This window comes from Aulonocara stuartgranti (assembly GCF_965226115.1).
Source record: "Aulonocara stuartgranti genome assembly, chromosome: 8".
Lineage (NCBI taxonomy): Eukaryota > Metazoa > Chordata > Actinopteri > Cichliformes > Cichlidae > Aulonocara > Aulonocara stuartgranti.
This window is the reverse complement of record NC_138959.1, coordinates 13641295-13667262: the sequence shown is the minus strand read 5'-3', so window position 1 is coordinate 13667262 and position 25968 is coordinate 13641295. Positions and strand designations below refer to the sequence as shown.

General features: G+C 40.5%; 1 protein-coding gene across 7 annotated transcripts; it reads left to right on the top strand.

Annotated features, from left to right (window-relative positions):
- The first annotated feature begins 64 nt into the window (after nucleotides 1–64).
- Nucleotides 65–25110, top strand: LOC309712413 (uncharacterized protein). Of its 7 annotated transcripts, none has more exons than XM_082543165.1 (21): nucleotides 65–277; nucleotides 1250–1338; nucleotides 1468–1521; nucleotides 1604–1684; nucleotides 1766–1854; nucleotides 1944–1980; nucleotides 2072–2196; nucleotides 2458–5010; nucleotides 5190–5263; nucleotides 6576–6711; nucleotides 7113–7170; nucleotides 9853–9956; nucleotides 10193–10398; nucleotides 10489–10576; nucleotides 12826–12903; nucleotides 13076–13116; nucleotides 13663–13746; nucleotides 17612–17669; nucleotides 20498–20571; nucleotides 21347–21407; nucleotides 24867–25110. In XM_082543165.1, exons 2-21 carry the CDS (start codon nucleotides 1265–1267, stop codon nucleotides 24959–24961), a joined length of 4170 nt encoding a protein of 1389 aa, XP_082399291.1. In that variant the 5' UTR covers nucleotides 65–277; nucleotides 1250–1264; the 3' UTR covers nucleotides 24962–25110. The 7 variants fall into 7 exon arrangements, with proteins under 7 accessions (XP_082399291.1, XP_082399289.1, XP_082399286.1 ...); XM_082543163.1 differs by having other exon boundaries at nucleotides 5187–5263; XM_082543160.1 differs by having other exon boundaries at nucleotides 1450–1521.
- The last annotated feature ends 858 nt before the right edge of the window (nucleotides 25111–25968 follow it).

The following is a 25968-nucleotide window of genomic DNA, read 5'->3' as shown; positions in this document are numbered from 1 at the left end:
AAAAAAAAAAAAAATCCATCGGCCCATAAAAACAAAAAATCGCCAGCGGCCAGTCCGCTGGCCAGTCCAGCTATGATACTGTCCCAACAGTCCAGGAGTCTGGAAAACTGTGAAACACAGCTGTGTGCGTTTGTGTGGTTTACTCTCCAGTCAAATAGGGGGCGCTGTTACATTAAATACAAAACATCTTTTCAATCAAAGCAGAAGAAGACGGTAGTTGCGGGAAAACTGAAGCGGATGATTCTCATGTTGGAGGCTCCAAACTGCAAGAAAACAGGTAGTTTTAGGAATATTTATGAATATGTACAGTTATTTACTTGCGCGATCTGTTTCTTCTTATGAGATGTTAGTCTGTCGGGGTGTTTTTGTCGATTGTCCGAGTCTCAGAAGTTTCAGAACAGAGCTAGTTATGTAAGTTACACCCCCAAAACAGAGACAGCTAGCCAGCCTGATGTCGAGATTTAACTACTTTAAGCGACCGTGTACGAACATTAAACGGTGTTTTATAAAGTTGCCAATATATGTAATCAGTGGCTTTTGACTGACTTCACAATGCCGCTTCATTGCGTGGTCGCTGTTTTCAACGTAATGATGCTTTAATATCAGCAGGCAGACTACTTTTTGTGTATAATTGAAGCACTTGTGCCATTTATATAATAACTTATTCAATTGATGAGAAAATAGTTGTGCGGTTTCCACTGAGCCCAGTACAAATAAAACATCGCGTCTCAGACAACATGATTTTCTGCAACATAACCGAATCTATCCTCCTATTGTCCAGATATCTGCCAAGCTAACAGTGCATGCTGTGTGTACAGTGAGCAAAGTACACGCAATGAATAGTTAAACATTCAGTCAACAATAGGTTGTAAAGGTAGGCTCCATGCATTCATGCCAAGCAGGTTGGATTTTATTTGCAGGACCATCCGAGTCATCGGTAGAACTCTTTGGACTTCATCTCATTCAGAATGACTCAGACAAATTCCTTGCACATGCATAGAAGCTTGAACGTGCTACCCCAGTACTGAAGCTACTTCATTACCTCCCAGTACATCTCTGACTTGCTCATTGTGCCATCCATCCATTCGTGGCGGGGGCTGGGGCCCATCCCAGCTGCCACAGGGCGAGCAGCAGGGTATACCCTGCACGAGAATGCCTCTCTGACACAGGGATAGATACAACTGACCTTGATATTAATGTGTTATAGATGCTGATCACAGTAATGTGTACACAGATTTTTATCTCTTAGTCTTTTAGAATCACCATGAAAACCCCAAAAGTCTCAGATGTCAAGAAAGGGATTTCGGCGCTTTGGGAGACTCTGCAGTGTCCCATTTGGTGAGCATTATTTAGAATAAGAGCCTGTGTTAATAATATATAAAATCATTCTTCTGCTTTTGTAGTATTTATTTATTTTTTTACAAGATTTAGATTGTTTTTTTCACATAGGTGTTCTTTTGTCTATAGCTTGGATTTAATGACTGCTCCGGTATCTACTAAGTGTGACCATCAATTCTGCAAGTAAGTGTCTTCTTAACTGAAAAGCTTCTGTTAAATATGCACAGGCTTCATGCTTATGACTTTAGCTCTCTTTTTCTACCAGATTTTGCATGATGAAACTTTTGGACAAATCCAAACAAAACAAAGCCAACTGCCCCGTGTGTAAAAGCACAGTCACCAAAAGGTTGGACAGAATATATATGCAGATGGTTTAACATGTATTATAATACGTGAAAGCTCATTGTAATTGTTTTTCTGCTTACAGGAGCTTACAGGAGAGCCCTGGGTTTCAGAAACTTGTCGCTGGTTTGCAGGACATGATCCAAGCATATGAGCATGACACTGGCACAAACTGTAAGGTTATATCACAGACTTTCTAAAATGATGTCATGGAATTGGCTTGCATTATGTCACCTGTTAACATTACATCTATACATTTTCAGACTTCACTGGAACATCCCAGCAAGGGCGATGTGCAGGGTTGGAACAATTAAGATTTATTTTTCACAGTAACGGTCATTTATTGACTCAGTCTGCTCAGATACAGCGTTGCGTATTTTCTTCTATCCAGTGTCACAGGTGCAGAAACTACTAAAGGAGCTCTGACATCTGGAGATGAATGTGGCACTGACATTGACAATGAACAAAATGCACTCTTTGGTGATCTTCCAGAATCCCACTCCTCAACTATTGCAGGTGAAATCTTCCTCAAATCAATTGTCATATTACTCACATTACTGCCAGTGCTTTGGTGTAACATACACTACTAAGGTGTATATTTGCTGCCCACAGTGTGATATCAGCATTTCTACCACCTTTTTCTTTGGGTTGGGAAAAAAAATATGTGTAAAGTCCTTACAGAGGACAGAGTAAAGAGATGGATGTGAAGTGAATATGACTTAATCAAAGCTTGCGAATGAACCTGATTTTCTTATACTGTTTTTTTTTCTGTAACAGCCCGGAATGGATTTGCAAGACTCATGGGGCTTGAAGATTCCGCTCCTTTGACGACAGAAAATGAAGCTCTGGATAGCGGGCTTGGTGATGCTCCACTAACGTCTGACAAGAAAATGTCCAGCCCCACAGACAACGGGGAACCAGTGAAAGCTGAAATGTCAGACGTTGTGGCGAATACTTCAAAAACGCGTAGGAATAGAGGCAAAAGGAGCCGGGAGAATGCCTCCCTTTATTCATCATTCATTCCAGATGAAAACGAAGACCAATCCCAAAGAAAGTCCTCTAGGAAGAAGCAGAAAAAAGATGTGGTGCCCGACAAGATCCTTGACCATAAGCGTAAGAAAAGTTTAGAGAAGGTTGCAGAGTGGCTCATGAAAGTTCCAGCTGAAGGAAGTCTTGAGTTAGAAAAACCAGATGAAAACTCTGATGACTCTGACAGCTGTTCCTCCGCTTCGACAATAGATATCAGGCAATGCAACAGTGAACTGAATCCGAAGAAAGAAGAGCGGGCCAAAGCCCTCGAAGAGCAGGTGTTTGGGGCTGTCTACAGACGAAGAGTGAACAGGAACGTCTCTCCTCCGCTTAAAGTTTTTACAGAGCCATCGATAGCTGAAGAAATATTGAAGAGTGAAGATGCTTCCAGTGTTAGAGAGGAAAACGGTTTTGCTTCTTTTGCAAAAATAAACAAAAGTAACGTGGAGGGTGAGCAGCAAATGACAGAAGAAATAAATGATGGCAGTGGCATTTGTAAATCAGCAGAACAGATGGAGATCGGGACAGAAATTGATACAGGCATGCATGTGGACGAGTTCAACAACTTTCCAGAAAGTCACCAAAACAGAGGCAGAGATGACGTTTCCAGTGTTGTGCCTGATAATGTAGAACAACAACTGGGGAGGAAGACGAGGAAAAGGACGTGCAATGTTTTGCAACAGGTAGACAGCGACTTACAAGAGCAAGCTCGGGCAAAATCAGAGGGTGGTGAGCAAAAGAAAACTGACAAAAGGAAAGGTAGAAACACAAGATCCGAAAAAGGCAAGCCCTCCAGAGTGCCGAAACCCCTTGTCCTCGTTGGAGTTCAGAATGGGGAAACCACCCCTGTTATTAGAATGAGAGCAGAAGAAGTTCAGGTTCAAATTGAGAATTACCCTAGCAGCGAGGACCAAGTAACTCCTGTCGTTAAGAGCAGTAGGAGAAGCAGAAGACTTCAGCTGTTTGCTGAGGAAGTCCAGGAGGGTCACAAGCAGGTGAGCGAGAAAGCTAAGGCAACTGAAGGAAACAGCAGTGTGGCAAAGCAGCCGGAACATGCTAATGGCGAAGCGCTTGATGATGTAAATAAGGTGGTAAAGTCAGCTAAAAAAAATGGATGTGTTTATAATGAAGACATAGGAGAGATTGAAAACATAGAGTGTGCTGAGAGAACATCGAATCTGAGGCCAACAGAAGCTGTTAAAGAGTTAAATGCTGCCTCAGGCTCTGCTCAGCTAGATGATGCAGCCGTGGTAGGGCCAACGCTTGAAAGTGACAATCAAAACAGTATTCAGTCACAGGCCTCGGTTTGTAAAACTAAATGTACCGAAACAGAAAACGAGGAGGACAGGAACGACAGTGAGCTCGACACGGAGCAACTTCTCAAGAGCTTCAAAGCAACTAAAAGGAAATCTTTCTATCTTGGAAGTCCAGACGTGAAAAGCAGCCGCGGTTCAGACAAAGACGCCATCAAAGAACCAGAGAAGAAACATGAAGATTGTTCTGGTGTTGAATCTGCAGAAAAGGCTTTAGGAGACTCCAGCAAGTCCTCTTATGATTTCATCTCTCCTTCCAACTCACCGGTCCAGCCGAGAATAACTGTTTCTGAGAAACAGGATCCGGCAGCAGTGGAAGCCTTGATCTCTGAACAAAACTGTTCAGGTCGCTTCAGGAGTAGTCCTAGCAGTGGACTGAGTCCTAACAAGGAGGCAAAACGTGGTGCAGAAAGTCCTCCTCTTTCTGTGGTCCCTCAGGTCGTAGATTCTGGTCTCCGCTTCACAGCCGTTGAATGTGACGAGCTAAAGGAAGCCTCTCAAAACACAGAGAGTCGGGCTGACTGTGAGGATGTGAAGGGGATAAAAGATGACGCACCTGCCACTTTAAAGTGTTCCTCAGTCAACACAGCTGAACATAGGGGAGTTCCAGAGTCTTCTTTGACCCCTGATGACCTTATCGCGTCACCGGTCCAAACTATCCACAAAGCAGAGATTAACAGCAATGGTAGTGGAGAGGTCAGCATCAACTCCTCCATCAATAGGAAACCGAGGAGGAAGAGAAAGGCTCAGAGACTGGAGCCTTCATCCGAGTCCGATAGCAGTGGATCCAAAGAAGAATTACCCACTCTGACACAAATCTTTGGAACATCAGCTCGTCCTTCCGCTCAGAATCGGAGCGACTCCGGTGAAGACGACAGATGCGAGGGAACAGCTGATGCAGCAGATCGGTTACCACCTGCATGCCCCAGCCCCGACTGCGTTGATTCCAGTCAAGCATCTGTGGACTTGTTCGGCACGCCAGAAGAATGTAAGACGATTCTCTTTAACTGAAATAGTTTTTTGAAGTTTTATTTTTTTCATGCTTGCATCAAAGTAGCCTATAAGCCAATGCACGTGTGTGAGTGCTTGCTGTGTGGTTTCCTGCTTCAAGAAGTTAAACATCTTTCCATTATAAGATGTGAAAAAGCTCCTATTCTCTCCCAGCAGGTGACGTTCCAGTAAATGACACCAGTGTTACCATAGAATCGTCACAGTTTTCAAGCGAAGTCCTTGTTACACAGGTAAACGAGCAGGGCCAGAATATCTTAAAATTCTCTCCACAGGATGCATGAAGGAGATCTGGATCTCGATTATGTTCTTATAGTTTCTTCTTGTTTAAGACATCAAAAACACTTTGTGAAGATCTGGTTAAAAAAGCAGTTTTGCTGTGTGTCACAATGGAAATTAAAAGAAAGTCCTCCCAAAAAGTGGAGCTGTAGATCTGGATCCACATCAGCTCTACACGTTGACTTCTAAGTTGAGCCACGCTCCACCTCTGGTAGAAATTTCTTGCCGATCAGTTCATTTTTTTGACTAACAACTAAACGAACACGAAAACCAAACCGATCATGTAAACTGTTTGGTACATATACAATATTTACATTGCATTCCTTTCACTGGTTTCATATATATCTGCATGAATGTGCCAGATGTTAAAAAGAAAAGTATGTGAAACTTGTGATTCTCATCAAAATGAGATTTGACATTATTTTAAACACTCTAATCTCTTCCGCTTGCTCAGCATTTACCTGGCTTCGTTGTGCTTTCAGCGATGCACCTTCACGTTACGTCCTATAGAGGGCAGCCACCACATTTTCCCCGCACCGAACTGTCAGCCGCCTGGATGACAGACTACCTCGCTCAGTGAAAAATGTCCCCCTCAGCAGCTTTCTAAATTGCATTTCATTTACGTTAGAGGAAATGCCGCCTAGAAGATGATTCTTGTTTTCTACCCCATCCATCTTCCAGCACTCTCACTTTTATCTGTCGACTGGATTTGACTGGGGAGTTCAAGTTTGACGCCCTGGGGTTTAGAAGGGGGGGGGGGGGGGCTCAGGATTACGCAAATCAGAGGATACAGAGCTTTTCTGTTGTTTAGCAGTGCGTCTTTTTTACATAATCAATGTACTTGCTGTGTAAACTCACAGGAGGAAATTAAAATAACAAAAGCACAGCGTAGTGACGCTGTTGGAAACGGGGCCTGGTGGTAAAAGCTTCCATCACCTGCTTTCTCTTTTGCTTTTTGAGCTCCTTCATGAAAACATTTGACAGTCAATAGATGCTCACTGGCTCAAAAGCCACCAATGCCCTTTAATTGATGTGAATGACTGCGCATGGGTCCCTCGTCACTGACTGACAGTTGTCACTTCTTTTCATGCATCAGTGCAATACGTCAAATATGCCGCCAGCATGTGTTCCTTTATTTCATGCAGTAAAATGCTGCATTGCAGATTTCTGTTGTCTTCTTATTACCACTCTGTGCGTCACTTAATTGTAATTATGAGCTGATATGCTTTATCTCTCTCCCCCCCCCTTTTTTTTTTTCTTTTTTAGCAAAAGATAGAAATGCAGAAGGAGCTGGTGAGGCTGGAGAAGCTGATGGCCCTGGTCTCAGAGGTGCTTCAGGAGAAAGAGAGCAGTCCTTCCAAAGAAATCCCCCCACAAACCCATCAGAGCACCAGAGACATGGGTAAGAAGATAATAAGCAGATGCTTATTTTCAGAGATGAAAAGATTAGTTCACAAAAAAGATGAGTAGATAATTATGTGTTTACAGCATCTGAAGGAAAAATATCCAAAACTGATTAATTCCAGACTCTCAAAAGGCAAATACATATGAAGACTGAGTCAGTTTCCCCTGGTAGTAAACTAAATATATTTGAGGTTTGGTAAGATGAAGATGGGCATTTTTCACAATTTTTCTGACGTTTATTGGCCAAAACATGCTGGACAATTTGTAAAGGAAATATTCTGTAGATAAATTGAAACTGAATGAACACAAAAATTTGAAGTATGCCCGAAACAAAGTCTTTTTTTCTGTCTTTTGAAGTATTGAAAGTCATAAAATGTAATATAAATATTGTGTTTGCAGGCCCAGACGCTCACAGACAGCTTCCTCGTGACCAGGACGCAGGGCACGCCGCAGACAGGCAAGTAAAGGATTGTAAAAATAGACTTGCTCAGTGCTGCTGCATAGAAATATCTATACCCACAATCAGTTTTACTCCCTCCTCACAAGATCTCCTCGATCTAAACAAACAGATCGGCAAAAAGTCGTAAGATAAGTCCCAATAGCATTGAAAAAGTCAGTGTTTCTGATTTATTTTGCTCAGTTTCTTTTACCTATGGAAAAAAAAAACCCTTAAACTTATTCCTTGAAACAATAGACATGATGCAAAAACCACAAATAAACACTATTTTAACCCCTGTCCACCATGACCTCATGAAAGCTGAAAGACATTAAGTCCGTCTTTACAGGAAATACAGGAAATGATTAGAGGAACAGATAATATCACAGCTAAATGACTCTTAGAAAGTTAGAAACCAGTTCCACATGTTAACTGTTTGTTTTCCTGAGTTCCTGGTGTCTTAATCCGTTGTATTCACCTGGTGATTAAAAACAGCCGAGGCTTTAGACGGTCTGATTTTATACCAGTCATTTGTGTGAGTGTAAGTACCTTTGTGTTATAAGTTAACGTTAAAGCAACATTTTGACGTCTCTTTGTGTCTGAGCAGCTCCTGTAACTTTTTGCTGGCAAGTGAAAAAGGATAACTAGATAGATAGATAAATAAATAAATAAAACACTGTCTGTGAAAGACACAGGAGGAATTATGAGTCATAACATCAGAAGGTTTTCTTTGCTTGCTCAGCAGCCTAATTAACCAATCACCTCGCCTAATGTTGGCCTCCAGTCATGTGACAATCTTCGAACTCAAACCTGACTTCAGTAATTAAATACGCCCGCCTCACCGCGCTGCAGTCTTTCCTTAGAGGGTTCTACATATTGTTTATAGATTTTAAAAGGAGCCATATTTCAATACATCTATATTAGCCAGTACAATAACTGGAGTAAGTAGCATGTAATTGGCCTCTTTCAGTCTGTAACTGAAGGAGAAATTTGGCGAGTGTGTGTGTGCGGGCACGTGTACGTGTGTGTTGGTGGTTCTCAGAGGGTGATGCATCTCAAGAGGACAGGCAGATAATCTCACTAATGAACCCAGAATCTGCTTATGCTGTGGAGAATAAAAAAGTCATTACTGACTGCATCTTATGTCATTTAGAGCACTTAGCGGGAAACTTGCATCGCCACAGTAATTTATCTCTTGCGACTGATTGCGCACACAGACACACACATACAACCTCTCGCCTCCCAGAGTTCTACGTGCTGTCCTTTGGGCGAGAGAGTGGGAGAAATGGCGGATGAGAACACAGAGGGGTTTGGTTATACAAGTTCTAAATGAAAAAGCACATATTCCAGAACTGCAGTAGCGAAATTGGAAAGATTAGTTGGCACTGCAGTCTAAGTTTTCAGTGAGCTGGTGCAGGTAATTTAAACGCAGGCACTCTGCCAGAGACTTTGAGTGAAGAAATAAACCCAAAAGAAAACAAAGAAAGGAAACTTTACCAACTTTATTCATTTTGGAGAATAAAAGCATACCTCTGCCGAAAATTATATAAGAATGTGTCACTGATATCAACTTTCTTTCTTTGTCAAGTCCTGGATCAACATTTACGCTGTAGCGTGCAGTTGAGTTGGGAATCCTGATGATAACTGATGATATTCTAATGCATCATGCATGATATAGTGCTCTGCTCAATACATTGCAAGGCAGTCATCTATGAAATATCACAATATCTGTTTAACTGAAGGAGAAGAGTTCAGTTTTAATGATATGTCAGTTCTGTTACTTAGCTCTGCCCCGCTTCTCACCATTTCCCTCCCATTAGCTCTTTTATTTATTTATTTTTGTCCTGATTCATTTGGTAAGATTCACCATCAGCAGACATGAATAGTGACTCTGGTCATTTAAATGGGCTTGGGTATCCATTTAGAGCGCCTGCATGCTTTAATAAAAATACTGATGTTTGCTGCCATCATAGTCTCATCACATGAGGAAAATATTGATATTTTGTCCCAGCCCCGCTCTGCAAACTTAAAGTGTTGCTAGGAATTAGAACTGGAGTGTTATTCAAAGGGGAACAGGCACTCGAGACCTGTGGTACTAATTCAGTTTTGTGCAAAAGTTTTATAATTTCTTTATATGTGTATATGTAGTATGTGTATTATATTATAGGAGATGGGGAAAAAGTGCAGTGATTTATTGAAACATACGAAAACTCACATGGAAATACAGTTTTATGGGGAAGAACTGTACAAATTCAGAAGGTGATTGTGCAACAATTTGTTACACAATCACCTTCTGTTACATTTGAATTTGTAACAATTTCAAATGTAACAATTTGTTACACCTTCTGTGACGCACCGATTGTGAAATCAAAACTTTCACAATCGGTGCATCCCAAATATGCAGGGATCCACAGATCCAACATTGTGTAACAATTATCTTCTGGATACGCAACTGGATACAAAAACCAAATGCAAAATGAATGGAAAAAATAGCAACCAGGGTCCAAAGAAAAATGTTCATAGACCTTTAGAAAGTCTGGAAAAGTACTGCTGAAGACCACTTAAAATATTAGAATGGAATCTGGCTCTTTGGAAGTGAAATACAAAGAACCTTTGCACAGTCTGTACATGCAGGTCAAAAATCCAGGAAATGTAAAGTTAAAACCAATGCATGCCAAGCTTACAGACACATCTGTTTTGCAGGAAAGCTGTTCCAGAAGCGGGACCGAACCTAAACCCAGAACCATCTGATTGCAAAGGTGTTCCCGAACCCAACCCGTCAGAGCCTGAAGGTGACACACAGATGGGTATGAAGTGAACTGTAGAAACATGTTTTTTCAGATAGCTTCATTATTCTATTTGCACATTTAATACCACATGAACATAAAGGAGCAATTTGACATTACTGCAGTTTTTTTTGAGTCCGTTTGATTTAGCCTGACTGTGGTTGATAAGGTTAATCTCTGATGAAGGATCACCAAAAGTGGTGAAAGAGGAATGGGTCAGGTCAGGTGACTGTGTGTCCTATGTTTTTTCTCTCCAGCAGCGCAGAAGTCTGCGCATAAAGGGGTCGGTGTCAAAGGCACTGGAGTCTCCAAAACACCTTCTTCAACTTCAGCAGCTAAGACTCAGAAGGACAGCAGTTCTCTGTCCGATGGGCAAGAAGACAAAGAAAATAACAGCCCTCCAAAAGACGCATGCAAAGCTAAGCTGGTGCTTGTGTCATCAGGATTGGGCCCAAATGAGCAGGTGACCTTTTAGACAATCAGTCAGTTTGTTTGCTTTTTAAACTTAGTCAGTTTTAGAATAAATAAACTGATATGACGCTGTTGCCAACAGATTATGGTGAAAAAGTTTGCCAAGAGAGTTGGTGCCCGTGTGGTTTCCCAGGTAACACCAGAAGTGACTCATGTCATCATGCGTACAGGTAAGTACAGTCACATGCTCTCCTTTTAGAGTCAAAGGGAGCCACTGGACAAATTGGCTTGATAGGCAACAGAGCAATTAAATCCTTTAGTACTTTAGTTGTTTCTAGCTCTTGTGTTTTTTTTCTAAAAGAACATTTGCAATTAGAAAAGGACATTTTCTTTCTACGTGTAGTTACAGCTTGTTTCGTGCGTCTTTTAAAGCGCTCCTCGGAGATAAGCTCTCTGTTTCTCTCCACCCCACACACTCTCTCCTCCATTTATCCGCTAGTTGCTAATTACCCTCTCTGATAGATTATTTTTAATTTCAAAGCTCGCTGTCTCCAAAGCACCATATTAACTGTCACATTTTAAGAAGTCCTCCTTTTTTTTCTTGTTTTTCTTTCTTTTAATTGCAGCGGTTTCCTGGGCAACTAAAAATAGGAATCGTAGGCCTCTTGATCTTTATGGTTAAATTTTGGGAAAGGAGCAGGAGGTCTCATATTACTGCCATTAGTAGAAAATAAGTTTAAAGCCTTTAAAATGCATTTCTCAGAAGAACTGGCAGTAATGGGCATTTTTGACTCTTACCTGGATTAAAAAGTTTCTGTCTGCCTCTTTCACGGATTTGAAAAGAGAAGAAAAGATGAAGATTGATTTCCTTTAAATCATCAGAATGAGCCAGAGTTGGACATTTTTTCCTGTGCATGCACTGACACGATTGTATTGACTCACCTGTTAGACCATCTGACTTCTGATCTGTCTTGGCTTCCTCTTGTTGTTAGGTCTCCCGATTTATGCCATTTAATAGCAATTATATAATATTATTCTCGACTGGGGAAAGAAACGTGTTTAAGTCATTTTGCACATGTTAGGTTGTACTGTGTGTGCAGTCTACTGTGAATCTACCTCTGAGTACACTGACTTTACCTCGTTCCCAGTTCAGACTGGGAGCATCTCGTCTCGCCACTTAACCAGACTCCGCTGAACTAAAACCTAACTGTTGATGTTTTGGAGCTGTTGTGAAGATGCTCTTAGCTTGAAAGTGCTACTTCAAACTTGAAGTGAGCTCTTTGTGAGCCTGAAAGACTTATTGACTTATTATCACCCAGACGCAATTTGAATTTCACTGTGGTGTTGTTCTTGTCCTTTTCACTCGTAAATCTGAAATATTAGAATAAATGGCTCCTTGCAAATCTCGTGAGCAGAGCCACATGGTAACTGACACTAGTTGGAGAGCAGCTGGATTGCATCAGGCTTTATCCTTTTTGCGGCAACAGAAAGAACAGAGGAAAGGAGAAAAATGTTAGAATTAACTGATTGCTTATTAAAAAGTAGCTAAATAACTCATAACTTGGAACGCAAAGTGTTGTAAGTCTATTGAGTTGCACTGCAACACTGCTACTGATTACATTTGCTTTGAGATAATAAGTCTTGTGTGACTGCAACTATAGGCCATCAGTTAATCTTATTTTTAATGAAAAAGAATGACTATACTTTGTTTACAACACTTTACCAGGATTTCCATATTAAATTTAAATGTAATAATGATAATACTGCAAATGATAACATATTAAAAAAGTAATTTCTGGCAAGAGTGAGCAGAAGTTATAACCATATATTGTCCTTTGTTTTGCAACAGAAACCTTTTAGCGTTGCGTCCAAGAGCTCAGACGGTTAATAACCTTAATAACATATAATAACCTTTATACTCACTGGTCAATTTATTAGGTACAACTCGCTGGTTCTTCATTCAACCTCCTTCTGTCTTCTTAACTGCCTGAACTCTTCATGGGTTAGATTGGTTGGCAGCACATGTATGATGTGAATCTCCCATTTCATCACATGCCATATTGCTTTATTTGATTACAATCTAGTTAGTGTGGGGGGGGCTTTTGATCACAGTGAACTGCCATGTTCAAGGAACCACTGTGAGATTATTTAAGCTTTGATACATGGCACATTATACAGCTAGAAACAGCCATCAGAAGATGGATAGACTGCGGTCATAAAGATATGGACATGTCAGCAAGGCTCAGGTAGGCCATGGTATTCAAAGGATGCTCAGTTGGTAGTAAGGAGCCAGCTGAGCATCTCTAGCCCCTCGTATAGCTCCATGGACTCACACTTAGCAAGTTTGTGACTTGTAGGCCTTAAAAGATACTTGGTCAATTTTACAGTGTATAAGGTGTATTTGTACAATCACCTCATGAAAGAGCTCTCGTATTTTGCATTTCCTTTCATGCGTCTGCTCTTTTTCTCTCTCTGCCAGATGAACAGCTGGTATGTGAGCGCACACTGAAATACTTCCTGGGAATTGCAGGCAGGAAGTGGGTGTTGAGTTTCCAGTGTAAGTATAACTTAACTTAACTAATAAGTAAAGAGTAATTAGTCTAAATTTAAATGTAAAAAACAGCATGGCATGAAAAGGTAGGCTGGAATAAAAGGGTGTTTTACACAGTAAAGTTTTTGTGTGTCAGATAATAAGCTCGCAATCTTTTGCTCTTTTTTTCTCTCTGTAGGGATTTCTGAGTGCTTCAAACAAAAGAAAGTCTTAGATGAGGTACGCTCGCCCGCGTGCTCGTTGAATCAGCGCAGCAGTGGCTTACAGTCACATCTGTGTTTGTCCCGATGTTGAATTAAGGCCACATGATGAATCTCTGGCTGTGGCTTGCTGTGATATACCACCATAAATGATTAGCCATCCATTTGTTTTAGCAAGTCTGCTTCTGTGATAGGCCAGTGTAATCCAGCCAGGCTACATTTAGTATCGGTATTTCAAGTTATTTTATCCATCACTGGGGCAGTTTTAAGAAGAAAAAAAAAAGGCATTATATCATGAACACAGAAATGCACTCTTTACGATTAAAAGTTGATTGCTGTCACATTGAAGAATGCTCAGTGTACTCATAAGAGCATACCTGACTCTGGGAAGAAATTAATTACTCTTAACAGACTCTGTGTTTAAATTCAGTCCTGAGATTGAATAATCACTTAGGCTGTTTTTAAAACGAAAATGAAAATAGAAAATAACTGAGCCGAAAATTTTTACGCTAACTGTGAGCTTCATGTTTGCCTATTTGAGTCTTTTTGCTTTCTTCTTAACCAGAGTCCGTTTGAGGTGAGAGGGGATGTGGTGAATGGGCCCAACCACCAGGGCCCCTCAAGAGCTCGGACCACTGAAGACAGTAATGTGAGTGCTTTATTAACTGAAGGGGACTGATAAATATACTCGTATAATAAAAATAGAAATTGATCATAAAGCTTCATAGATCAAGTGTGGTATGGATTGTCAACAAACAATAATAACTCATCTCCAGTTATTTACAATTCAATACAAAAGACAACAATATGAATATTCATACATTTGTTATACTGTTTGGTGCGTTTTCAGGGGCTTGAGTCAGTGAGTTGTGCTCCTTTGCAGTGCAGGCACCCTCGTCCAGCAGTTCTTGCATATTATTTGTCATTTGCTGTGTTTGGAGTGTTTCCACACAATGATCTGCTTTGAGGGACAAGCTCTTCGTTTCAGCTGTGCCAGACATCCGTATTTAGTTTTAATGGACTATTATGTGTTGTAAAGCAGTCTTTTAATATAGTGCTACTTTCTATCCAGAAAACCTTAGTCTCCAGGGGAACAGCTGTGACTGGCATATGCAGCCACATCATCAGGCAGTGATCTGGCGGTGCTTTGCATTCGATTGATGGAGCAATATCAGTCGATCGTCTTGATTTAATTGTGGAAAGCTAAAATCTTGATTAAGATTAAAATTCAGTTAATTGTGCAGTCCTATGCCACATAAAATTAATATTATAGCTTTAAAACGGATGTTTTAGCTTGAGGCTTAAAAGAAAATCTAAAAGTACTCTGAAACTTTGATAAGAGCGGTACAGCTACAAAAGGTACAGTTAAAGAGGTGCATAACAAAGATTTCAGGTAGGGTCAAGTATGTGGCTTTGCATTATTGTTACTTTTGAGGAGAAATGGTATTGATGAATGGCACAATAGCTTTTTACTATGTGTGCTTGATTGTTAACAACATAGCCTTATAGCTCCACAGGATTTTTTTAGTTGTAGATTATTTTTGGATGATCATTATATCACATTACCTGTATAATTATTGGATATTATAATTTGCATGCTCACTGAAACTGCAATGCATTCAATTCAGTTTGATTTGTATAGCACAAAATCATCTCAAGTCGCTTTATATTCTGAGGTAAAGAACCTACAAGAATAGAGCAATAAACCCAACAATCGGATGATTCCCTGTGAATCCCACTTGGAAACAGTGGGAAGAAAAAACTCCCTTTTAACAGGAAAAATTATCCAGCAGAGCCAGGCTCTGGGAGGAGCAGCCACCTGCTGTGATCCAGTTACGGTGAGGGGAGGGAGACACACTATGGAAGAGAACCAGAGATTGAATTGGTATTTCTCTGAGTGAATAAGAAAAAGAAGAAGAAACAGTACGTGATAAGAAGTCCCGCAGCAGCTTAGACTTAGTGCAGTTTAACTAAGGGTCACCTGATTCAGCACTAACTGTAATCTTTATTAAAAATCCAAGTTTTAAGGCTAATCTTAAAAGTAGAGATGCCGTCTGTCTCCCAAACAAACTGGGAGCTGGTTCCACAGAAGAGGGGCCTGAAGCCTTAAAGCTCTGCCTCCCATTCTACTTTTTAATATCCTAGGACCCACACGTAAACCAGCAGTCTGAGAGCGAAGTGCTCTCTTGGGGTAATGCAGTACTATGAGGTCTGCAAGATAAGATGGGTGCTGTCTTTCTAGTCCCTGTTAGTCTCTAGCTGATGCATTTTGGAACAACTAAAGAGTCTTTGGGGAGCTTTTAGGACAGCCCGATTATAATGAGTTACAGTAGTTCAGCCTAGAAGTAATAAATGCATGAATTAAGTCTTTCAGCATCAAACTGGGACAGTATTTATTTATTTTTGTATACTTTATTAATCGCCTGTAGGGAAATTTCTCTCTGCATTTAACAGATTCACTCAGTGAAGCAGTGGGCAGCCACCAATCCAGCGCCCGGGGAGCAGTGTGTAGGGACAGTACCTTGCTCAGGGGTACCTCAGGGGAGCTATTCGGTGGAGTTGAACCCCCGACCTTCCGATCATGGGGCAAACACTCTACCTACTGAGTTCTCTCCTCCCCTATTTCTATTTTCTAATGTTTGCACAAATGCAAGTAACCAGTTCTGCATATTTGTTTAAGGTGCACACTGAAGGACATATCATTGTTAAAAAAGACTCTGAGTTTCCTCACAGTGTTACTGGAGGTCAATAATGCTGTCTAGAAAAGGTAAAGATACCAGATTACTACGATTTTTAGGGACGATGTACAATAACCTCCGTTTTATCTGAATTTGAAAGCACAAACTTAGAGGTCATCAGGCTTTTATGTCTTTAAGACACACTGCATTCTGGCTTCATGGATAAATAAAGCTGGGTATCATCTACATAGCATTGAAAATCTAAGCTATACCTTCATCCTGCACCACAGGATTTGTGGCTCTGCCACATTTATATTGCTCCTCCCTAAATCTGCCTTTAAAATACTCAAAGCTTCATTAGTTATATATCCACGAAGATGCACATCTTCTTCATCTGTTCAGTTCATTAGCCCACCAATGCCTTTCCATTCTGTCAGTCTGTTTTACTGTAGCTTATAGAGATTTTGCAGCATGTCAACATGTTGACTGGATGAAGCAAATTTGTTTTAGAACACAACAATTATTTAGGAAAACAAAGCAAAAACAGCAAATCGGCGCATTAATTCCTGCTGTTATCGACAGTTACCACTGCTCGTATTTTTTAAAAGCACAGTGTTAGTCCACAAAGAATAGTCTGTGATTCAGAGAGGAAAATAAAATAAAATGGCCCAATTACAAGCAGCACTTGAACTTGTTTCCTCGTGTTGCACCAGCCTCTTAGCTCAGACCCTGTTGTGAGGAGCTAATTGTAATTTTCCCCTTGGTGTAAGGCCAGCAGGACCACTACTGTTGCCACTGAGGGGGGAAATTAGAAATGGCTAGATGTCATGTTGGCCGTATCACTGCCTTTGAAGAACCTCTGCTAATTGAATTAGCTAGTAATTTCAGGCTTATTTAAGTGGCATGTGCACCGTGCCGGCAATTTGATGGAGCCAGGCAGATTGTCCCGTTCATATTCACTTTCTGTCACCTGCACTAGTGTGACAAACGGACTAACAGATGAAATGGAGAGTCGGGGAGTCTGTCACCAGAACGCTCTGGAAATCAGTCAAAGAAACTGCGTGAGTGTGTGTGCCTGTGTGTGCTTGTTATCACACTCTAATACCTCCTGAAGGACATTAGCTGTTGTCTAAATTAAAAATCTGTAACAGAAACACTTTTTCATCTCACCGAGCACCTCTGGCTAATGATGATTATGGACGTACAGGGAAGCGTGAGAAATGAGTATTTCTCTCCCCTGTCGCTCGGACATTTATCTTTCAAACACTTCCATCCTGCCACACGCTGTCGATGAGGCCGTGTCATGAGTTTCCTTTCAGTGGTTATCATAGTTCAAAGAAACAAGTTTACATTCCCATTTCAAGCAAGCCTATTGACCCTGAGTGTGATAAAACAGCGTCCCTGGTGTCGAGCCTCTCGTTTTTCTTTGCCTCCTTTAAGTGTGATATTACCTCGGTGACGGTAGCTTTATTTGCACGGTTCTCTTTTACTCATCACTTCATTTACTGTATTACAGTAAGGGCAAAAAATCAACGAGGTCTCAAGGCTTTATTTTACCCAGTAAGTGAGGAATAGATGTTGTAAATTGCAGGATATGCTTGGAGAGGTGTTTCAGCTCTACCACTGTAACCCTTTACACAGGTGAAGAGTTCAGAAACACACTCAGCTGTAATGGTAATAGCAGTGTTGGCTGCTCTCATCCAGTGTTGTTGAGCATTGTTTGAAGGTTAAATCCACTGAGTAAATGTCCTCTTTACTTGCTTTACTCTACATATTTTTGAAAACATTTTAAAGCAGCTTTTTTATCCTTCTTTTAAGTCTTCCTTTTGTTTTCAGCTGCTCATGAAGGGCTTCAGCATCTGCTTCCAGGGGCCTTTTACAGACATGACTGCAGGTAAGAAACATGATGTGACATAAGATCTCCAGAAAGAAAGCTTATTGTGTACTGCAGTAAATTTAGGGTTAAAATTGAACATGCAAACCAGGCAGTGTTATGATATATATCTCTAACACTGTTAGAGATGCTCCAGAGTGGCCAAAAAGCACAGTACTGTGCAGAAGTGTCAAACCACTCCTCATTAGTTGCTGCCAAAGAGCACGGTGGAGGCTTTGTGATGGTTTGGGGCCGTATTTTCCGCACTTCCACTTCTGCAATCCTTTAATTTTCTCCAAAATCGACAGTGCGCCTTATGTATGAATTCTGCTTACTGACCTTGAACCAATTTTATGTCGCACAGGGCGCTCAAAAATCTGTCAAAAATGTTTTAGTACGACTTCGGTAAGCTACGAAGCCGCACCGCTTGATGGATTGTCGGAGCATTACGTTTACCGTAGTCAGGAGCCTTGCGGACTCAAAGTAATCTGGGTCCAAAACTCCGTCCTCTTCAGGTCCCAAAGTCAAACAAACACTGCGGCATCACAGAGTTAAAAACTGTCTAAATTCTTTCATCTTTAATAAAATGATCTTTACCAGGTGTAACAATTAAGTTTAACATCCAGGCACCCATGATAACAGAATGTATTCAATTTAATGGAGTTAGAAATTAGCAGGAAGTTAGCTCTCTAGTTTCCACCTAAACATGATATAGCATGTTCTGACTGAGAGATTTCTGAAAAAAATTCAAACGTACAGCTCTGCTGTCACTTCCAACATAAATAAAGACAAAAAAATAAACAGCTGTGACGTTTGTAGGGTTACTGAAGTTGGGCTAGCTGGTATATAATGATGTGTTACGTGATCGCAAGCAACACAGCTGTGTTAGCATAACATAAACACAGTGAAGCTGGAGGATGAACGCTAACTTTTTTCCCCTCGATAAAAGTTAACGTGAGGGTTCCTGATGGTTAGGGACAAATGCAATCGCATGGCAGGATGCTGTAAACGGACCAAACTTCAGTCAGGAGAACAACTGAGTTAATTCATCCACAATACGAAGTTGGTCATTAATATACTGCAACAACATGGGAATAGAGCAGCTGTGATAGAATTCAACATTAACGAGTCAATGGTACAGAAGTGGAGGAAGCAAGAAGAATGAGTTGAGTAAAGTTCTGTTTTGTTTCGCTTATAATCCAGTGCACCTTATGTATGAAAACAGACCCGTTCATCGACAGTGCTCCTTATAACCCGGTGCTCCTTATGTTCCGAAAAATACGGTACTTCATTTTTAAGTATGACAGTGATCCTAAACACACTGCCAATGCAGTAAAAACATACCTGGATAGAAAAAACACACACAAACACTTTGACTCTGCTTTGAATTTTCATTGTGCAATGAACCTGCATCTTTTTTTTTTTTTTCTTTTGCACATTCAAATTTATGCAAACTTTAACTGTCATCTCCACTTTTCTATTTCTATTTTCTGTTTCCGGTTGATTCAGGAACAAAGCTCTAAAACACCACAGGGCAAGCAACACCCACATGGTGCCTCAAATTACTGGCTGCAAAAACAAAGATTTTAAAACTTTCTTTTTTTATAGTTGTCTGAAAACCTCAGGTGGTGTTTTATTGCATTGTTTCCATCTTGCTGTTTGCAATGTTGCTTTCTCAATCAAGAAATACTGTTCTCGACCGCCCTTATTCCATCTTATTGATGCCTCCGTCCTGCAAGACTCTGATAGACACACGGGAGAAAGAAGACAATAAGGAGAGGGACAGTTAAAGTAGCTCACACAGCTTTTGACTGACACTGAGAATAGCTTGAAACCTGTGCTGTTTTTAACCTCTGTCATTTCAGCACCGGAGAACAATGACAAGTGATACCAGCGTGTGGGTGGGTTGAATACGTACTTAGGAGTCGTGTGAGATGTTTTTGGTGTGGTTTTGTCACATTGCACAGCAGTTGCTATGGAGTCTGGAAATTATTTCTGAACAGAAAGTGGAAATGAGCTTCCAACCATGGACAAAGTCGTCTGCAAGACTCCTTTTCCAGAATGCTCTTGCAGTTTCTGTAAGAGGTTTATAACTTTGGTGCCAAGGATTTAAACTGTTTATGACCTCCCAACACAAGCTTATAAGCAGTTCGGTTGCCCTTCATACAGCATAATTCTTGGCTCTTCCCTTTCAACATGGTTGAATGGAGAGAGAGAGAGATCATGGTTGAAGGTCTCAGGGGGGTCCTCATTGCTTAAAACCCCTGAAGGCAGCATTCTTCATTTTCCTTCTTCCTGGGGCTCTAAAAGTGCTCCTGCCGCATCCTCCCCGCTGCTTGCTGGATCGATGAAGCTTTGCTAATGGGTTGACATCTGCTAGCTCGCGTGAGTCGTTTAAAAGACTTTCTTTTCTTTTTTTTAACATGGCACAAACACGGAGCTGTTTTCTTCTGGGATTTCATGCATTATTTAACCACTCGGGTTGATACATATTGATGTTATCTAGAGCTCGCAGAAGACGCTCATCAGTGTTTTCCTGACATGAATGAACGTACCCAGGAAGATGAGTTGTTGATTTATCTTTTTGATGGCACTTGTGGTATTTCCTGTGAGCTGCTGGAATATAAACACAGTTTTCTGAATGAAGTTAAATGTGTGTTGACCGAGTGAACTGCACAAATGAATCTGGAGCAGCGAGTGAATCTCTGACCTGTGTTTGTCCATCTGATCAAAGTAAAGCTTAGCTTGAAATGGGTCTGCTGTGTGTCCCCTTGGGGTTAGAGGCAGTAAAAGCAGATCTGATCATCTTTTATTTTCCTGAAATAGACATTTTCATGTGTTTCCGACAGATAAAATGGAGTGGATGGTGGAGCTCTGTGGAGCTGCTGTAGTGAAAGATCCACTTCTACTCGATGGTAAACAGGTAAGAGTGTCCAGCCGCTCAACTTATAAACTCCACAAAGAGCCACTGCTGTTCTAAATTCATGCTTTCCTCTCTTACTTCAAAATGTATCTTAAGATTGGTTTAAAACTAGATCTAGGATGACTTACACTTTATACTGTAAGGTAAGATGCTACAATAATAGAGAAAAAACCCTGTCTGCAAGCACTTGGCAAAAGTGGGAAGGAAAAACTCCCTTTTAACAGGAAGAAACCTCCAACAGAACCAGGCTCAGGAAAGGGGCAGCCATCTGCCACGACTGGTTCGGGGTGAGGGGAGGGAGAAGGCAAAAAATTCCTGTATATGAAATTTCAGCGTTAATGTCTCTGTTTCACTTACGATCCCCGCGATGCGCTCCATTACGGGTACAAGTCAGGCAGCATTCGGTAAAGCAGATGCCTCCCAGAGCAACTCTTTGTCTCACAAAGCTGCATTAGTGCCTCTTATTTGTCTCCTGGGTTTAATTTCATTTTTGAAAATGACACATTAATGCTGAATTGTTCAGCAGACGTGACACTAATTATGGTTAAAAAGGCAACATTTATTATTACTGACAGTCAGAGATGCAGTAATCACAGTCGCTGCTTAATCAGCCGTGAGTCATTTAGAAAGTTCCAGACAAGATCGATCGACAGGCAAGGATAAAAATACTGCGCTTTAACATTTTGACTGATTGTAAGTACTAAACTGTTTGTTCTATTTGTGCTTCGTTTTATGATGAGAAATTGTTGTTTTTTCTACTCCTTTTGTTCCGCAGAAGTCCCGGCAGCTCGTCATTGTACAGCCTAAACCAGAGTCATCATCTTCAACTTACAACAGTGAGTCTTGGCTAGAAATAAAAATAAATTTTCACCTTTTAATTTATTTATTTTTTTAATATCTGATCATAACTCACTTTATTTTAACCTAATTGGCTTATTTCTGTCTCTCTCACAAGCAAATAGTCTATTACATGCTTCCACACGCAGAGGTCGTGAAGACAGAGATTAGACTGACCCCGTAACAGGGGTTTCATATTCATACACAGCCTCACCGAGGGGTTCGGGCTACTACAGAGACAGACAAGAATTGTGTGTGACACACAGTGTACTAATATAGTTTTGTGTTATTATATAAGATGAGATTTCATAAGCCTTGATATGGTGCAACAAAGAAGTGACACCAAGTGATGACACATTTTGTAGGCAAATAATGGATGGAAAAGATTTTTCATTACAAAATGAGTTTGTGCCAAGGAGTCAGTTGTTTTTGTTTTTTAATATTATGCTCAAATGCTAAAAAGAAAAGGAGACAGACATTTTTCTTTTTCTTAATGTTCTTAATTATTACAAAGTTTTATTTATAGATTTATTGAAAGTTGGCTTTTCTCTGTAACTAGTATTTAGCATTCCAGTTAATTTAGCTGATGATTTAGTCTCTGCAGTGTATTACAACAGTGTGCAAAGAGCTTGTTGGGTTTGAAATGGGTGTGAAACGGCTATATTCACAATAGCTGCTTACATTCACAGTCCACCTGCGTTACTTCGTTTTGATCAGAAATTAGTGATGTAGTTGCAGCCGGACTGATGGAAACCAGTGGAACTGAGTCCCATTCCAGACATATCACAGATGAGTTTGGTTCATCAGGGCAAATTGACTCTGATGGATTACAACATGATGGCAATCTAGCTGCATTTAAAAGAAAAAAAAGAAAAGAAAAGAAAAATGAAATAGCAGTTGTTTGCAAAGCTTCATCAATCAATCTGAAGTTGTAGGAAACATATTTCCTTGCACTAAACGACCTATATAATTGGCTTGTGATTGAAAACGGGCAACCAGTTGGTTGCCGCTACTCGAAATTGACTGCCGATGTGAAAAAGTGTAAGGCAATCATTTGGGAACCGGCTGTTTGTTGATTACTTATAATCTATTGTGACCGAGTTACAGTAGATTTTACCAGTGAGCTTTTGTTTGTTTCAAAATAAAAGTATTTTATTCAGTTAACCGAATATTAACTAAAGATTTAATCTGATTGTAGAGACACAAAGGGTGATGATGTCTAGTTAGCCAGTGCTAGCCAGTACACATTACTAAGGTCTATTTATTATCTTGTTACATTACTGATGATCGCCAAAAGGGTTAGGCTTTAAAAATAACCCATGAAAGCACCACAGAGACAGAGTAAATGACACCCACTACAGGAGGAAATAGTTGGTGTCGTCACAAGCAAAAACACATTAGCTCTCTGAATGATGCACGTTACACTGTAAAAGAAGTTTCATACTTTCAAAAAGCTTTAGTTTAATTTACGTGGATATAGTATCCTAATACGGACCCATTGCTTGTTGCACTGTTAGTCTCTCACACAGTTCTGGTCTTAAGCATCCTCATGCCCTGCTGAAAAGCTCAGTTTGGGGGAATTTTGCAGCTTTTAAAAACTTTTTTTGTGTACCCGCATGGTGGTGGATCTTACTGCAGGTTTGCCACCCCCAAAATATCTTCATTTTAACAGCGATGCTATCCTATTCAGTCTTCCAAATAAATTTTGAATTTAAATCAATTTATTACATTGATGACTGGGTATGAGATTATCTAAGGGTGAGGTTTTGTATCTAAACTGACTGTAATGAACGAATATTCCCCACAAGCACAGACATCCGGGGCTGCTGTGCATGTCAGCGCACCTGTCTGTCCATCAGTGCGCGGTTTCGAATGCATTTTTTCCGTAAGGACCAATTGGAGAGCGACAGAACGGTGAAAATGGCAGATGCTGCCAACCAAAATGAGACAGGTCCCCAACAAGAGCGAGGAGAGTGACTTTTCAGGGAAGCATGTGTGAAGGGAGTTGAGCAGCAGAGAAATGGCCAAGAGTAAATTTCAGATTGCAGCGTGGGGAATGTCAAAACAAATTGGCCACAGAACAGAGGGGCTGATGTTGCATGAGGAGAGCTGACAGTTTGAAAGAGAAGGGGAGCAAGTAACACCTCGTTTCCCTCCTCATAGCATCTTAATTTGCACTGCTACATATTTAATGTAGCTTTTTCTCTTCCATGTCCTCTGGCACCTATAGAGCAGGTAAACGAGCAGTTCCTCCACTCGTTCACCGCTATGTATCGTCTGCTATCCTCTGCTTGGGCTCCACTGATTGAAATCACTGCCTTTCTCAGTCACCCATCCTTTATAATTCATGGGTGTAAAGGCAGCATTTATAGATATGTGTTATAAAAGACCTTATCTGGAGATGTAAGTACAGAACACTGACTTAAGGACTGTTATTTTGTTTTGTCGGATTTCTGAGAATCAGAATTGAGGGTTGGGGAGCGGGGGTTATTTTAAGGGATTTTGAATGCGGCAGAGTTGTTAGTCCCAGATCTACTGGAAGTTTCCCACACGCCATTTCTGGGAATTACAGAGAATGGTTAAAAAAAACAGAAAATGTCCAGTCTTTGGAGAAAAATCCCCTGTTGATATCAGATCATAGGAGAATGGCCAAACTGGTTGTAATCAAAGTGTGCAGAAGAGCATCTTTGATCGTGTAAAACTTTGAACCAGATAGTCTACAGAAGCAGAAGACCGCACCAAGTGCAATTCCTGTCAGCCGAGAGCAAAAAACTGAAGGTAACTCAGTACTAGCAAGATGTATCTAATAGGGTGGTCGCTAAGTGTATGCTTTCACTAAAGGACTACAGCTGTTAGGGTTTGTGTGCTGGAACCTAACCCCTTACATATCGTGGATACAATTAAAAACTTGAGCTACACACAAATAAGTGCATCATCATCCCCTCATAAAAGCTTAACAATTATTCCTAAATTGAAAATAGTCCCAGATAAATGCAGTGTTATTTTTTCCTAATAGTGAATGTGGCATCTTTCAACAAATGAAATTATATATTCATGTTTGTTTGTTTTTCTAGATCCATATTTTCAGCAGTAGCAGCTGGTTTGGGACTTAGCCGCTGAAAGGCTAGGGTAGTCAGAAAGGCCTGAGAGCTGGACTATTACACTGCAGGAAGATCTTTTCATGGCATTTGCTGAAAATGGAGACAATGTAGAGTAATACAAGCCTCATGCATTAAAATATGAATACTGGTTCTCCTTCAACTGTTAGCTCTTACTGTTATTAGAGCATTAATCATACAGATGTAAAAGTTGGAGACATTATAAGCCCTCAAAGGCTTTTTGTTGGAATTTCACCTGCTCTAACCCTACACCTACACCGCACTCATGTCCTGTTTCATGCGTGTTCACACTTTCAATACTTTATCTTTAGAAGGCATTAACATCTGTCCTCTCTGCAGGTCTTTCCAAACAAGCTACTGTTGTAACCCGTGGTTGGTTGTTGGATACAGTTGCGACCTACACCCTTCAAAATTACAGCAGCTACAGAACATAACCCAAGGAACCCAGAGATCTTCCCACGGCTTCACTATGACCTCTTATGGGGAATTTAACTGTTCCATTTTTTGTTTTTCCAAAATATCCACCTGTTATACATATTTCTGTGTCTCTCATTGTATGATGTATATAAAGTACTCGACTAAAGAGGCCTGAATTGAGTTTTTCTTCCGGTTTTAAAGCACAAATGTCAGTGCTGTCTATGAGGACTATACAATGCCTGTTCAGTTTCCTGAACATGGTTTGCAAACTGCAACATGTTCTGCATTATTGAACAGCCGCTGTGGGAATAAAATGGCACAAAAGATTTACTGTGCTGGATCAGATAAGGGCAGGAAATATTTTGTTTCCTTTTCCTTTTCAAATCTTATCAATAAACCAAACATTTCACAGATGACTTCATGAGCCTGCTTTCTTCTCCATTTCTTACAAAAATTTGGTGTTTTTATACATGGTACCCTGTTTTTCGAGGATTTTTAATTGGACTGAAGAGCAGTTTATGACCTGGTGAGGCCTGCTCCCTCGTTAGTTCATGAAAAAATGAAGCATACGGAATACCTGAAGTTGTTGGACTTTGAACGATGTAGTTCTTAAAAACTTTTCACTGTAATTTTATGCGGAAAGCCCAGAGAAATGCCACTACAAGTGATGGAGGGCATCACTGGGCTAAAAGAAACAAGACATAACTCCACCACAGAGAGGCAAAAACTTCAGGAGTGCCAAACCAATAATCTGGTACATTCTTAAAAGAATTAATACACTGACCAACTCAGCAACAACAAGAAGCCTGAAAAGCCACAGAAGACAACTCAAGTGCATTATTGTGGAGTTCTTTCTTTGGCAATTTCTAACCAAGTCAAGAACACTTTGAACATGTAGGCGTGTTGTTGTAAAAGTCTTCAATCAAGAGAGACATTTGTGAATGTTAATAGAAAGGCTTTACAACAAGGAGCAAACCACTCTTTACACTCAAGAACAGGAAGGAGAGATCTGACAGAAAACATC